General features: G+C 28.9%; 1 protein-coding gene across 4 annotated transcripts in view; it reads left to right on the top strand.

The window, feature by feature from the left end:
• LOC129961037 (tyrosine-protein phosphatase 69D-like) overlaps positions 1 to 17,329 on the top strand; it is a 409,760-nt gene that overhangs the window by 251,251 nt on the left and 141,180 nt on the right. For all 4 annotated transcript variants that reach the window (XM_056074833.1, XM_056074832.1, XM_056074830.1 and 1 more), the window contains exon 2: positions 15,374 to 15,676. In XM_056074833.1, coding sequence (XP_055930808.1) covers positions 15,374 to 15,676 — 303 coding nt within the window. The remainder of the gene's footprint in view (positions 1 to 15,373; positions 15,677 to 17,329) is intronic.

The following is a 17,329-nucleotide window of genomic DNA, read 5'->3' as shown; positions in this document are numbered from 1 at the left end:
TACTTAATAGAATAGTTGTACTTTTTCACAATTTTAATGATTTTAGTTTTGATGTTCATTTGTTTTTGAGAGAAAAAAAAATCTAATTTTTAGTAAATAAATAAAAGAGGTTTTTTTTTCTGAATATTATTTTCTATCTTTTGGTTTTTTTTACTTATTTTCCTCATTAATTGTTATAAATATTATATAATTCTGAAATCATTTTTTTTATGTTTAATCAAATGTATATTAAAATAAATCGCTTCACTAATAATTAATTGAGAAATATTTAAATAGTGTATCATAATCGGCTGCTTTCAAAATCAGAAAGGAAGTGAAAAATTGAATACAAATTTCTTTTTACGAACCTAAAGTACATCAAGTTAATAAAAAATACAAAAAATTATATTTGTTCCAACGCTTTTTCTATAACAAATAACTGTTGAATATTATAAGCCTCATTCTTAAACAAATTTACTTATTCAGCCGAATGAGAAACATGAAGTTAATTTAGTGACAAATGAGGCTGTATTTATTATCTTGATTACACTGTAGGATGAAGTATATTCGAATTTGTCAAAAATGACAACATGCATAATCATGTCTTATTTGGCAAAATGCCGAAATCGCAAGATTCTCTGTTCTGATGTTAAGCAAAATTTATTCCTTATAAATAGCTTTTAGTGATAAGTATATCTGCCTAGGTTTTTTTTATTGCAACGAAAGCACGCCCCCTGAGACTACTCATAGCCTGACAGGAAAGGTTTAATAAGTACTTTGTTAGTTTAGCGCACTAATTGTACCATTAACATGGAACTGACAGATAACATTTTTTAAAAATATAGTACATTAATAATGTGAAAAATTTTCACTCTGCTGATAATAATCTGAGAATTTCTTTCATGTTCATCCTCACAGGCAAAACAAACACTTCTCAGTCGAGTTCTATTGCTCAATATCATATTTAGTTTTGCTTAGGGATCGGCTAAATATTATTTAAAAATTTCGATGCTTACACAGTATCATAATTTTTCGTACGATTAAATTTTCTCCTGTGTTATTATCACAAGAAATGTATTTTTCTACTTGATAAATATCTCCCATAAGTTATTTTTTATCATTTTATATCATTTGAGTGGATAAAGGAAATACACCGGATATAAAAATAATCAATGCCCCATTTAATGCTTATGCTTCAATTTTATAAAGTTAACATGAATTTAATTGAGACTTTCGATTATTGTTTGTCGTTTTTACGTTTATTACTATCTTAAGAAAAATGATTTGGAGGCTGAAAAAAAAATTATGATTAAGGTAAAGTAAACGAAATTCGGGCCATCTATAGTTTTGGAGGAATCTAAAGCAACAATTTAAATTTCTGACTCCATCATTGGAGCCATTGCAAGAATGTTTTATTAGCCAGTCTTTGATGCTTTTATATAAAATAAAGTACTACCAAAACTCCTTTATTTTATTTAAAAAATTAAATCTTTGGAAAAACTGTATATTTTTCTCTAATAGAAAAAAAAATGTTTTCAGTTCTTTTCAACCCAATGGTATATTTACTTCTGCATCCAAGGCAATATTAGTATGTTTGGGACATAAAATTCAATTTTTGAAACGGCGATTATTATTCTTTCAAAATATAATTTGCAAATGTTAACAGTTAAGTAAACAGTTAAGTAAATGAACAAACAAACATTTATTTAACTGTTAAAGTAACCACTTAATTTTTTATGATTGAGTGTGCTGAGAATAAATTCCGAGTGATAATGTATTTATTCCTTATGATTTCCTAATTAAAAAGTACCATAGAATTCAAAAAATTCTTCTTCCCTAGGGAAATGATAGAAATATTTCGAAAATGACTTTTTAGTCACGGGTATTTATAGGAAAAAATAAAGAAAAATACATTTGTATTATTTCTTTGATGTTTTTATTCGATATTAGAACATATCTAAAGATTAAGGACAGGTACTTTTATGTAGTGTGATGGCATAACAAATTATAAATTACTTTCGACATCCCACACATATATTTGGAGAGCATCCCGCAATATATCTAACAAAATAGATCCTGAAATATGACCAATTTCAAAGAGAAATTATTTAAAAATCCGCTAGAATTATTTATAATTATTGTCATGTAATGGCATGCATAATGAAAACCTTTATTTTATATATAGTTCTTTGATGAAAAAAAAATATTCGCTATAATTTTAAAATACAAAAAGTGCCGAATCGTTCTGTAAGTCTTTCATATCGTGTTCATCGGACAAGTGCAAGTATACCATTAACTGATATCTGAGTCGAATCTTGACGAATGAGGCTCACTTGTTCAAGACATTTTAGCTTGCTCAACTTCACTTGTTCAAAAGAATCCTGCCTCAGTGAAGATCAATAATAAGAGAATTGTCTGAATAATAAGAGATTCTCATTAGAGAAAACTATGCAAAATTATATAATTAAACTGCCATTTCGTATAAAAAGTGCCGAAGTATTTTATTTTATATGTGTTCATTTTCCACATGCAAATATGCCGTTAACTGATAATCAGAGTCAAATCTTCACGAAAGAGGCTCGCTTGTTCAAGAATGTTGGCTCGGTCTAGATCAAATTTGTCGAGTTCAAGCTTTTATTATGTTGAAAAAGGTTTATATGAAGGTGTGCATTTGGTTATTTTCGAATTAAACTGACCATAATTAAGAATTAATGAGGATTATCCCTGAATAGCTTCACGTAGCAGTAATATGTCATTTTAATTTAACTACTTTAAATAGGTTCTGATTTACACCGGTTCGTACCATTCTGTGAAATTCCAGCTAAATCTACGTATTCATTGTCTCAATAATAAGAAATTCTCATGAGAGAAAAACATTCAAAATTAAATAATTAAATAATTAAATTGCCATTCCATGTGCCATTTCCGAAACATAGTAACTGCAAGTTATTTCTATATTTCAGGTAGTTTAAATTGTTCAAAGTGATAAATTATCCTAATGATCGGAAAGAAATTGCTACCCTTCCGCTCTCTTGAAGCCGAAAGAGTGCGAATAAATCAAAGCATAGACTTCTTTAGAAATTATTTGTTCCAGAATATCTAAGAATCAGTTGAACCGAGAACCTTTATTTACCAGTGATAAATGAGCTGCTTGCATTTTATTTCGATTTTCATTGTTGAAAAGGAAATATTTTATCAATAACAGAAAGAGAGATTTTTTTTCCATTGCTCTTCCTCACTATTCTAAGCTTGTTGCTTAGAATTTCTTCATTAATTTAGTATGACTTAATCATTAAAAAAATTTTTACAATATGATTTTTTTTTTACTTCTACTGATTTTAGAAGGAATTTTAATGCAAACATTTGATGTTAACTAATGTTTTCGCGAATCTTTAACCGTTGTTTTTATGATTAATTTGTGACTTAATGAAATCCATTTGGATAATGTTACTTAGTTTGATAATTTTTTATACATTGTGGAAATAAAATGTGTGAAACTGGGTTTTCATTATTTCTTAGAAATATTTATCAATATGTAAAGCAAATTGAATATTTATATTTTAGATGCGTTCCTGAAAAAAGCGTTCTTAATGTTTTGAAAAGAAAATTATATTTTTAACTTTTAAACTCTTTTTTTTTTTTTTTATCGAACAGTTAAGTATCATCAGCGTTAATCATTGCATCACTTTTCAAAAGTCGGAATACAACTTCTATTTCCTAATAGCATTGAAATTTTCGGATAATTTCAATTATCACAAAGTTTTATAGTCAGAAATCCTTATCATCCATTTTTCTTTACTATTTATGGAAAGCGGGCAGTTGAAGATTCTAAAAATTTTAATTTCAATATTAATAATATCATTATTTGTTACATGAATCCATTAAATTATTCACTGATAAGCATGAATTCGAATCATATCAATTTCTAAATGTTTAATTCTGCTATACTTAAGAGATATACATATGAGGTTGCAATACATCGATTTTTTTATTGTCTCAATAAAAGATTCATTTTCCTCTTATATATTTGGAATTCGAATGTCTCTTACTACTTCAATTTAATGTTCAAAATTATTATATTGATAGTCTTCTTAAAATGTAGGTCGCAGAATTTTTATCTTTGAGACTCTTCAGTGCTTGCAAGAAAAAATATCAAGGAATTTATGTAGATTTACGGTGATTTATCTTGGCTGTTTCGTTAAAATTTACTAAATAATTGTTCTAAATTTAACTTTTTTTTTCGGCTGCTGTTATTTAATACTTCCGAAAAATGTCCTGACAAAAATGGATTTTCAATTATTTTGTAATCCAAAAAAATGTATTAGTGAAAATTGTTAATGAACCCCAATATTTGCAATAAAATCTACACAATTTAAATTTGATTATAATTATTAAATAAATATTAATTAAAATCATGAGACACATCGAAATGTCAAATAACATGGTCGCAAAGAACAAATTCAAAAAAATAAATCCCATAACGCTCTACTATGCTTTAAATACAAACATAAAATTAGATAAATCCAATTTGTGGATTCAAGAAACAGACGATACTAAGTTAATGCTAAAATTTGAATCATGAGAATCCCCTCCCTAAAGACATCCATTCACCATACCCAAATATCCAGCATTTTATCGGTAAGATTAAACCATATATCCCATTATCGAATGCTCTGCGCGTCAGAATTCTGCGGCTTAATTAGAAAGGAATGCAAACAAATGCTTATATTAAATAGGCATTACCTCCGTCTTAATGATAAGATGTGTGTAACGAAAATTTTATTGTCGTTTGACTTGAAAAGTTTCTCTGCTATTCAAAGCCTTAAGCTGTCGGATATGCATAATATAGTGGCTGAAAATATATCCCATGTGAAGGCAGAAAAGAGAGGAACTTCTTTATTAAATCAAAAACTCTTTTATATTTATTCCATTCTACTGGATAAATTGAATCCTTAGAGATTTGGGGAAGAATCTGATTGCTGAGAGCTCAGGACTTCGCTCTGGCTGTTTAGTGATTCGTGATATTTTGAACGCGCTGTGACAGTAAAGAAGTAATCGACCAGAAAATGAGCTAAGGCGATGAGTAATTCCAAATGGAAAACCCACTCCCTATTGGATTGAATGAATTCCAAGATATTGACGACTTCGCGATCCCAACAGATATGGCATGAACTGCGAACAGTTAAGTAATGAGAAATTAATCCATTCTCTGTGAATAGGCATTGTTTTATCAGTTATGAAATTGTTCTTGCAAATTTCGATCGAGATATCTTTGTAAAACAAAATAACAGGGACCTAGTTTCAAATGTATTTAATTCAGAAGTTTTTAATGTTTTTATTTTTGTTTTGTAGCGATTTGTAATTTAGTTCTGTTACAGTAACTTGGCAGAAATGACCTTCAATTTTGGCGAAATGTCAAAGAGGTGCTAAATCTTAACGTTTAGATGTTGAATTATTTATATCTTGATTATAGTACTGTGTCCTTGATTATAAACTAGATTACACGAGCATTTCTAAATGAATATTTCCCCTTTTATTTTCTCATTTACGAAATATGCAAAGAGGAAGTATTGTAATCATCAAACAATTTGACCTCGACATTTTGATGAGTCCTGCTTTCAAATATCCCTGATTCTGAGCAAATCTCATTTGGAAATATCTCAGTCTGCGAATACAATTACTAAAAAATGAATGAGTGAGACGAAGGAAATGTGGAAAATACTAAACTTTAAATCCGTATCTAATTTTAGACGCATTCCTCCTTTTAGTTCATCCTTAGTATATATGTGAACACGGATGGAGTAATCTGGAAATATTATGAGGTATATATATATATGAAATTTGACAAGTAATTTTATCTGTTGTTAGTCTATACAAGACTGTTTTTCTATTTTTATAAATATGAATTTAAAAATCTAAAAACGTAACAAGCTGAATATATGAATTTAGGTATGTGATCTTTATACCAAAGTTGTGGATCTGGGTTGTATTTTGTTCCAAAATATTCTCTGCATTCTGTACATTGTACAATGAATGTAAACTTAAACACATTGTATAATGAATGTAAACGTAAACACAGTGTACAATGAATGTAATCGTAAACACATTGTACAATGAATGTAAACGTAAACACAGTGTACAATGAATGCAAATGAACGTAAAGTGCTGTAAACTTTATAAATATAAAATAACGATATTTTGAAAAATTTTTAAACGATATTTTAAATAATTTAAATTTGGAATTGTTAATATTATTTTAAAATTTAGATTAATTAAAATAAGATTTTTTCTTGACATTTAAATGATATCAATTCATGATTATCCAATACAATTCAAGTACACCGCGCCAATTTAACTATAGAATCCTCTGGGCCTCTTCTGAGTCAAAAGAGATCATAAAGTTACACAACATACTGTAAGATAATGTTTTGTTTAGGTAAAATAATCTTATAAATTTATCATGTGACTACTATGAAAATGTTACCTCACTTTCCATTATTTATGTCTTTGATAAACAATCATGAAACTTTTAAATTTTAATCAAAACAAATCTCAAAATGGTTTATATTTATATCCACATTCTTTAAATAAATATTGTAAAAAAAAGTCAATAATTGCATGATGTTTTGGATTTAATTGTAAAGATTGATTATCCATCTCTCTGTTCCTTCGTTTCTGAGTAGTATCTTTATAAAATGTTTTTGTAGCTAAAATAATATTTCAAAAAAAAATCTCTATTCCATTGTATTTAGATAACAGATTTTTCTTTAATGAATAATAGAATGCGCTGTTGTTCATAAAACGATATGAAATGAAATAAAAATAACGAATGAATGAATTGGAACATTAATAGTTATGATATTGTATTACATCAACATTTTCAAGGCAATTCGTGGTAGCAATTTCCATACAAATAAGTGCCAAGAACCAAAATTCCTCAACGCGTAATATATTTAGATGTATTGATTGAAATATCAGATTAAATTGAATGAAATTTTACCACATTCTGATTGAGCTAATATTTGCTTTTAAGAATTGTTAGATTTTGCTAAAACGGCGGCGTTGTAAAGAAGGCGAGACACTCTTTTAATTTATTGGCCTTTATTATTTGCCCTTTCTGCCAAAATAATGTTTATGTCAGAGCAATTTTAACTACTTTCTCGGAACAAAGATTGTTAATTACGTGAAGCCAGCTTATGCACATAAGTTACGATGACAAAGATTAAAATATTATTTTTATTTGAATTATTCACTTTGAAGTCTTCAGTTACTCTAGAAGTTTAGAATTAGTGTACCGAAGATTAACTTCATATGTTAGCATGACGTAGTTAACTAAATTCTGCTCTTAATTAAAATTTGCTTTTCTGCAAGTTTTGACAGTCTAAATACTTTGAATTAATAGCCTTATTTTCTTCTATGGATAGATGACAAATACCTAAGTATACTGATTTTTTCTTAAAAGAACAAATACGTATAAAAGAAATTTTATTTATTAATTTTTAAATATATTTTGACAAATGATTTATAAAGTTCAAAAATGCAAAAATTACGTTGTTTAATTGTAAGGGGGAGAAGAAGGAACCATGAATTGTAATCAGGAACTATTATTTTTCCTTTGAATTCTCAAACAAATACAGTTATACAGTTTAGATCATAGGCTCCCAAAGTGGTCCAGGTGGACCCCCAGGGGTCCATAAGAGACTACACGGGGGTCTACGTAGACGTGAAAAGAAAACAGGGGTTCACAAGTTGTAAGTGGGGGTCCACGAAAAATTTTCTGGTTTTCAAAATAAAGAACAAAAATTTTGGCTTGGAGTTATCTATCAACGTAGGCAAGTAGCATCATTCACTAGGTAGGTACTCAAAAATATTCGAGACTCAGTTCAAACACAGAATTGAATAGAACAATAGATAATAGTACAAGTGTACACCACATATCGAGACTTGCAAAGTGCCGCCCGTGCGTCCGCTCGTCCGGGATGCTTGTTTAGAGTCTTGTTTTTTGTCACTTGTTGATTGGACACAAGAAAATGTGCTACTTTTTTTTCCTTCTTAACACCCCCAATTTAGGGTGATATTTTTTAGGAGTTTTGGGAATACAGTAGAAATGTAGCAGCAGGGGGTCTACCGAAAATAGTAAAACTTTGAAAGTGGTCCACGAGAAAAAAAGTTTGGGAACCTCTGGTTTAGATCAATTTCCTATAAAAAAATACAGATCTCTAAACATTATCGAATATATATGGTTTGGAAGTTTGAAGTTGTACTCATTAACTTATCAGTAGTCTTCATCGTCTGGCTTGGTATCAGAACTAAAACTTGTACTCCGAACTTCACTTTGATCTAAGTAAAAAAATCCTGCAGACATCTCTTGGGTTAGTTCAAAATGCATGCTTACCTAAAATATCTAACAAAATATATTTAGTTTTATAATAAATTAAATTGCGCGATTCCATTACAATTGAATGATTATCAGTTAATGAAGAGAATTTGATCATTTGTTACTGTAGCATAGCTTATCATAGCAGAAAAAAATATTGTATGCAAAATTATAAAATTAACATAATATCGCTGGCTCACATATCGGAAGCAATTAAAAAAATCTACGTTTTAAATCAAAACTAATTTTCTTTAAAGCAGTAATTAAAAAAATACTATAAATGTATACAAATCCATCCGATTTTACTAAATTAATTTGCAAATAAATTCTTTAAGTATGTCATGAATATGAAGTTTTCGAGCGTGATGAATTCATTCATTTCCATTCAACTAAATATGAATATTTTTTATTTGACTAATCAACATTATAAATAAGAAATTTATTAGATTTTTATTTAACTTTGTATTCTTAAAGGAATCCAAAATAATTAAATCTTCAGTAGGCTATAACCCCTAACTTTGTTAGTCAAATATCTTTGACTGTACAACAGTTACAATATCATCCAGATAAAATTAAATACAAACAAAGAATGAGTAGATGTTCTATGCGTATCTATACCTTTTGCTTTGATTCAAAGTATACTCAGGGCTGCAGACGTATCCTTTGAACTAATCCCCATTGTGTATACTTTTCGAAGATTTCCAAGATATATAGTCAAAAGCTTAACGTTGCTGCATTATTTTCAAATTCTTTTCTTCAAAATAAAATAAATGAGTGGGCCACAAATTTTTTTATGAAAAGAAAATGAACTTAATAAAAAGAAAAGATTTACCCCCCCCCCCTTTTTTTTTCTCCTCCGCCGTCTTTGGTTCTAGTTGAATTCAAAGAAATAAATTATTCCGATTAAGCAGTAAAGAATGTTTGGATCTTTTTATAATCGTTAAACCTATCGTAATGTAGTATAAAAAGAATTTTGTACTAAAATGAGGTTGTTAAGGATTTTTAATTTCGAAATTCTGATCTGAAAGATTGTATAAAAAAATTATACTAAGAGAAAGCTTAATACCGATTCGTGCTATTTCCTAAGAAATGGTCTCTCTCATTCCATGTGGCTCATGAAAAGATGTCTTCTAATAACTCATTAAAACAAACCATGATTATGCTAAGAGACGGAAAAAAATATTTAATGCTCAGCAACATTCATCGTTTCATTCTTTCTCTTCTTTTTGAGCTCGTTAAAATTCCAGACAAATTCAGAATTCTTTTTTAAGAAAGCTAAAAGTAAGTAAAAATCCAAAGGAAACTATTTAATAGCTTGAAAACGGTCTTCTTTCGATGTCAAAACGTAACTTTATTCGATTGCCTGGATTATCATGAATAAATAATTATTTTCTAAAAGGAGTTAGGTGAGGAATTATACGGAGAAAATTGCAGTTCTTCGATTTGTTGTCGGTTGAAGAAAAAAACGAAACGATGCCTCAAAATTAATTAAGTAATATGTATAGTGATTTTAACTTTGAGTTTTTTAGCCTAATTACTTGTGTCTCTCGCTGGTTTTGATTTTAGCTCATGTATAATAAAATTGATGATGATTTGGATGGTTATGACGTCGAGCGATTGTTTCATATTCTGGTATCTCGAAAGTTAAGAGCGCTTGAATGCTGAATTGATTTGATGTTTTTCTTTCCGGAAAGTAAAGCGGTTAAGTATAATCTTAAGCCATTATGGCAAATAAATCTAACTAAAATTAGCTTTAAAAGAAAGATGCTGTTTCTTTTTAATTCGGAGTGATTTGTCCTCATGAAAATAATGGTTTTAAAGTTTATAATAAAATTTTGTATGTCATTTATAAACTTTATACGAAAATGTGAGTTATTAGATTAAAAATTAGTATATTCTAAATGGCCATAAAATGTAAGTAATTTATGCTAGTATAATTTATAAAGCTATGAATTATTTCAAGAAATTCCTTAACACTTTCGCCGCTACCGACGAGAAATCTCATCTTTCAGATATTTCCAATTACAGGTTTCTGTGGGCTAAAATTTGTCTCTTATGCAAGTTTAGATAGATTGAACTTTCTATTACATATCTGAAGAATACCTTTATTTTTTTCATTTATTTTTTAAAGTGGTATTAGAGACAAATTTTAGCCCAAAGAAACCTGTAATTGGAAGTATCTGAAAGACGAGATATCTCGGCAGCGTTGAAAGTATTGATAATGGGAAGAAAACCTATTAAACGTTAAAAATACAATATTAATTAAATTGGAAGCATCAGTTTATATACAGTTAATGGTCAGTGATTGATAATATTATACTCAATCGAAAGTGTTACGGTCTTCCTTTTTTTGAATTATGAATTAATTATATAGTAAAAAAAAAAAAATTAACACAAAGTTATTGACTTTTTAAAAATGAGAAGAAAAATATTTGTTATTTCTGGAAATTTTTTGCAATCCATCATCTTTTATAAGAAATCCACTCATTTTGAAAAAAATCATAGAGATAATCCTAAAAGTAATTAAAATATGAGCCTGTAAAAAATATATTTCAGAGCAAGGATTTCTATTAAGGTAAACTTAATTATCACGTCCAAATTAGGATTAAAATAGTTACTGATAATAGAAGAGAAAATATGCATAGTAAATTTTCGTCTTATAATCTTAAAAAAAAAATCAATTTTTTTTCCATTCTGTAAAGAAAATCTCAAGAAAAGAAATATGTCCAAAATAATTGATTTGGAGAGAACCTTTTCAAAACATCTGTCTACTAGTTAAAGAAATTTTTGTTAAACAATGTTGGAAAGAGTTAAAACACGTAAATGTGAAAAGCGATGCAATAAAAAAATGTACTCTCTTGAATATATAAAAATTGGCTTTGTTAAGAAGCTTTGAGAAGAAAAAAAATAGCTATGTTCTGAAACTGCGATCTGTATTTATAAGTTAACGTCAGATTTGTTAGATTACTTGGGAAAAAAATATGTTTATCTAAGTACTTAGTTAATTTTTTGTATTTAATTTGGCATATTTTGGTACTTCTTACTTAAAAATTTCGGTATCATATGTAATTATTTTTCATTATCCATAATTCTACAGCAGATGTTTACTGCCTTCATGAATATATTTAACATTAATTTATAATTTGCTATTTATTATAGAGTAAAATATTTGTTTTAAAAAAACTGACAAATTTTCCGATTTTTCACCGAAGCTTTTCATTCGAAATCTTGAGCACTTCCATTCCCAGTTTTCTCTTTAAATATTTTTTCGAATTTAAATCTCAAACGAATCTCTAGCTTTGAATTCTTTATAAATCCAAAATATTTACTGCATTTATTTTTCACACCCCTCTCTGTAAAAATTACAATTACAATTTTATTTTTATATTTAATCTTGTTAATCCATGTAAATATAAATTAACAGCAACACTGACATATTTAGTGTGTAAATGTTTTAAATATTTTGTCATAAAATGTAACTTTTAGCTTAAGTCCATAATACCTTCAACTACTGATGCTTGAAAAATACATTAATATGCGTTCGAAAACTTCAAATTATATGTAGGTATAGTTGTAGTAATGAATTTAATACAAATATATTTTAATTTTTAAAAACTAGAAAATTGTTACTTCTTATATATCCTTACAGCTCTGCTGTGTACCAATCTAATTACGTTTGCAGATATTGATATCTTGAAGAATATTTCTGTTATTACTGAACAGTTGTCTTGTTATCCCTTAAAATAAGAAGTATTCCACTATCAGCCTGACTTAAAGAGCTATATGACTTCCACTTATTGCCTTTTTTCTTAATTCCTGTGGTTCTATTCCAAGAATTCTTTAGGATTTTCTGGAATTCACAGCGTTGGAAATTCAATTTGTTCTCTTAGATGTTGTACTGGCGTAAGTGAAATAACAAAGATGTAATTTCTGCTCTAGTACAGGAAGAAATGTTAGTCTTAAAAATTGATTTTCTATACTCCTACATAAATCATTTTATGTGTAGGTCGTACTAGATTGTGCATGAAGCTTTATGAAATGTCCCAGGACTTATTTACCAAAACGTTTTCTTTAGTAATACTAACTGAATTGATTGCATTTTTCTACCTTTTTGTTTTAGTTTTAATTGTTCTTATGATTGTAAAAGAATAGTTGAGACATTGTAACTCTCATATCCTCTAGATTATACTATCTGTAGTTGGTCCGTTGTTAGAGTCTCAGCAGGGGGATTACTGGCACATTGATTCAAAACCATCGGTGATTCGTTGTGTTATTGTGGGCCTCCTACGTACTGAATTCGTAAAATTATAACGTTCTCTGATGTGGAAGTTTGGAGAAAAGGATATCGACTGTGGTGTTGTTGTCGTCGTCTTCTGAGCGCAGTTCAAAATTATAAAACCCGAATTATCGCTCCTGTTTTTATGAAATGGAGCTTTAATCTTAATAAATTAAATTACACCTCTGACATTGAGGTCTCTAAGATTTAATAAGCTTATTATTCACAAATTGCTTATTATTTGAAAAGTTGCCTTCTGATTTTGTGATTAGAAATAACTGAAATAGTTATACAGAATTATGCACAAATTTTAAATTAAATTTTTTTGCACTTTGTGTTTAGTGCGAATTTTTTTTTTCGCTCATTTGATTTCTTAAAATAGTGTTTCTCAACCTGTAATATGCGTATCCTCCAGAGGTACGTAATAGTCTCAGGGGGTACTCGGAAAAAAAATTATGGTGAACATTGATCGATATTTGTAGAGATGTTAGTAATGACACCTAATGGCGTGGGAGTAGGTTACGTGGAATAGTGATATATCAAAAGTATGCAAGAAAAAAGAGTTTGAGAAACACTGCCTTAATAGAATAATTTAGTTAATTCAACGTCGCCTTTTTTCAAATGTATAGTTCCCTATGCTTATTGTGCTATCAGCATAAAGAAAGAAAGCGAAATGCCTCACTAAAAATTAATTGAGACTTTGTTCTGAAAATTTATGAGATTTCTTAACAATTCTTGGCCTTTTCATTGTTTATTCTTTATTTCTTTGAAATAAATCGAAAATTAATTAGGATGTAATATCTTTTATTTTACACTTTAAGTCACTTCTAAGTAAAATGCTTATAATTGATTATATAAATGCATTTAAAAAACTATTGAATAAGTAATGAAAAGAGAAATGATACTCAGGAGATACTAATTATTTCTAACTGTCAGATCATAAAACCTAGAACAAATATCTAAAACTTTTAATATTTTTCTCTTTAAATTAAAATAATTTATTAACCTTCGAGAGGAGTTGATTATTAATTAATGCTGTTTTTAAGTATAAACTTTTAGAATTATTTGAAGTAAATTGCATTATTAAAAAAGTAGGCTACGTTATTTTTAAATTAATTATTGTTAAGTTTTATTTTTATTCTCTCTAACATATCCTCGATATTTTTTGTATGTTTATATAAATGATCCGTCTTTTTGTAGCAAGCAAACATTTAATATTTGATCAATACCTCTTTTCAGTCACACTGTATTAAAAAATTCAATAAGAGCATTGAAACCTACCGAAATCGGGCAAAATAAAGAAATTTACTTAACTCTGTTTATTCACGGTATTTTTCAATTCATTTCCTTTTGACATTTCTACTACAAACATTATTGATTATTACTGAATACAAACTTTTCTTTAAGCCTGTACCGAAACAGTAATGAACGGAGCTAAGCTTGTATCAGCATTATCGGTAAAGAGTTCGAATTTTTAGCAAAGTTAAACAAAAATGAACACAATTTGCCGTCTCTGTTTACTGTTCTGGTTTGCCGTTTATCCGAACTCAATGATTCGCGGAAAAGGCGACTGAAAAGGTGATCAAAAGACTGTAATAACGTATATTTGTTTTAACAGTTTGGGATAAAAGTCATGAGAGAGTTGAATCTTGTTTGTCAGCTTTATTCGGCTAAATATTATTGAATGGCAATAAAATCATCTGAAGTAAATGCAACGATGCATCAAATTCCTTAAAGGGATTCCTTAATAGGATAGATAGCTATGTAATAGATGCTATTTTAAGTCTTAATTAGCTCCTAAAGGTGTTAAACGAAATTTATGCTCAACATGAATGTAAGAGAAATTTTGAAAGAATTATTTGTGATAATTCGGAGAAAATTTTTATGTTTAGTCATAGAATGTAAAAAGAAATTCGGTAATGAGAAACCGGGATGAATGGATTGCGTCTTTAAATGTACGAATAAAACGAGCAAAACAATCTGTTTTTGGCTTTGAGAATACAGCTGTATTATTTAAGAAAAAGAAAGAATGTGTTGATCATCATGAGACAAATATATGATTTTGATGTACAATTCATAGCCATAACCGTTTAATAAAGTGAAACTAGACGAAACTTCGAATGTTGAGGTAATGATAAGATTTAATAGTTTAACGTTTCATCCTGATAAGAGCTACTTGGGTTTCGTTTCACTGTTTTTGAACTGTAGCTATATAACTATAACTTTTAAGAAAGTATCGCACACTCAAAATTTCTACACAAGGGCAATTTGAGCAAGTTTAACCGAATGCTAAGATTGACGCGCATCAGAAAAACTCACAAATGCGACTCTAACATTAAATAATCGTGCTGTGAATGTTAAAAAATATCAGTGCAATTAATTCTTTTTCTGATAGAGATTTTTTTTATATAATCCTTGTGTTTCTATAAAAACATGTAAATAATTTGCTTTATGTCTTTTTGTGTTGCTCAGTTTTAATAAATAACACATGAAAATAAAGATTTTTTATCATTTCGCTCCTATATTCTATTAGTAACACATGAACGAAATATTGATCGCACGATTATTAATAATTACTAACTTTTCATTAAAAATAAGTTTAGTGATATGCAATATAGTACACGAAATAAGCACAATTTGCAATTCTATCAGAAAATCCCGACACATGTTTGCTACACATCCATTTATCTTCTTTTGTCTGTTTCGACAAATTTAACAGAGTGTATCATTTGTTCTTACAGCATGTGTATCAATCTTGGAACACATCGTGGAACCACCTGTCGTCAGCAACTGCTCGTCTGTCACATTGACGTGTCGGGTGGACACTGGAGCACCGAATGTGGAGGTCTGGTGGACATTTCGAGGAGAGAATGCTTCGAAATTACCAGATACAACCATCGTGACAGACAACGCGGACAAGGGGGAATGGCAGCTTGAATTGAAATGCCCCACTCTGGAACACAAAGGCACATATGCCTGCAATGCTCAAGGAAGGAATGAAAGCGAAGTCGTCTATCGTAAAGAAGCGCTTCTCAGGATTTATGGTAAGTTAGTTCTCTGTAAACAGTTACTGTATTAGGTGAATGAGTTCGTAAATTTTATATATAGTCAGTAGCTACGTAATATATCTAATTTCCGTATTTCATTTTTGCAAACAGTAGAATAAGTCGAGCTATCCTTAGAAAGAGAAGACACTTTCGAATTTTAAAACTCGTTTTATTCCATCCCGGGAGGCATAATTTATGTACAAAATGCGAGAGCGAACTGACACTCGTTCACAAGTGATACAAGAGCAGAAGAGAACGAAAAAGAGGCAGCAATTATTTTTCCCGAGTTATTTATATTGTAAGATTCTGGTAGAGATTTCTTTACACGTGTCGATAGGGAAATCCAGGTATCTTTTAAAAAGAATTCGCTTAACTTGACATTTTTTATCCCTTCATCTTAAGTGCGGGAATCGCTGGTTTTTATAGAGATTCTGTTGAATTAATTAAATAAAAAAAATATGAAATGGGATCAGGAAATAAGAGAACATTTTAGAATGAAGTTAATATGAGTTAAATTAAGATAAGAATTAGGAAATTAATAAAGATTTAATTAAATTTTAAAATATCATTGCATATATGTATACACTCATACACACACATATACAAGGTGTCTCAAAAACCTTGACCGCGGCTTTTATTCTTGAAATATTGATCGTAGACATATACTGTAAGTTACAAACTTGCGTAAAAAAAGGTGCAAATTGCTATGAAATCAATTAAAGTTTTCAGGGGATTAAACTTTAAAAAATACAAAATTTAAATTTTTATACGTACCACGTACAAAAAAATTCACAGTGAGTAAAATGTACCACTTTCTTTAATAAGGTCATGTACGAAATTTCAGCATTTTATCACAAAAAGTCTCAAAGATATGAAACTACATAAATTCTGACTTAAACCACTTTTCTATGCCTGGATATGAGTTCGCAAAGAGGAAAAATTATGTCGGATGTTCGTGTTTTAGGTGTTGTACACATATTAACAAAGAAAGTAATGATTGAATAAATAAATAATAATTTTACTATTTATTTGTTCAAAGATATTAAAAATTTGTAGAAGTAATAACTTAAGGAAAGATTACTTTAATGAAAGGTTATATAAGATTTTTTACAAGTTCACTGACTCTGCTATTTTTAAGTTATATTCTGTAATTCATGATATAAAATTTTAAAGTATTTTTCAGGAAGCATGGATTTTAAAATTTGTATTTAAAACTAAAGATATGAAGCATATTTAATTTTCTCATGATGTATTCCTGAGTCGTGTCATCTGCACTGAAGCTGTAAACACTTGCATTTTAATTTGTGATTGATCCTTCTCCAACTTTTTATTAACATATCTTTGAGAATTTTCATGATAAAATTCTGAAATTTTGTACATGACCTTATTAGAGGATGGGGTGCATTTTACTCACGGGGCATTTTTTTGTACGGGGTCCGTATAAAAATTTAAATTTTGTATTTTTTGAAGTTTAATCCTTTGAAAATTTTAATCGATTTCATAACATTTTGCACCTTTTTATACGCAACTTTGTAATTTACAATATATGTCTACGATCAATATTTAAGGAATAAAAGCCGCGGTCAAGGTTTTTGAGACACCCTGTATACACACACATATACGCATGTTCCTTATCCTCTGATTTATATG

The sequence above is a fragment of the Argiope bruennichi genome, chromosome X2 (genome assembly GCF_947563725.1).
Source record: "Argiope bruennichi chromosome X2, qqArgBrue1.1, whole genome shotgun sequence".
In the NCBI taxonomy this organism is placed as follows: Eukaryota; Metazoa; Arthropoda; class Arachnida; order Araneae; family Araneidae; genus Argiope; species Argiope bruennichi.
The sequence above is the reverse complement of the archived record's forward strand: the minus strand, read 5'-3'. Positions and strand labels throughout refer to the sequence as shown.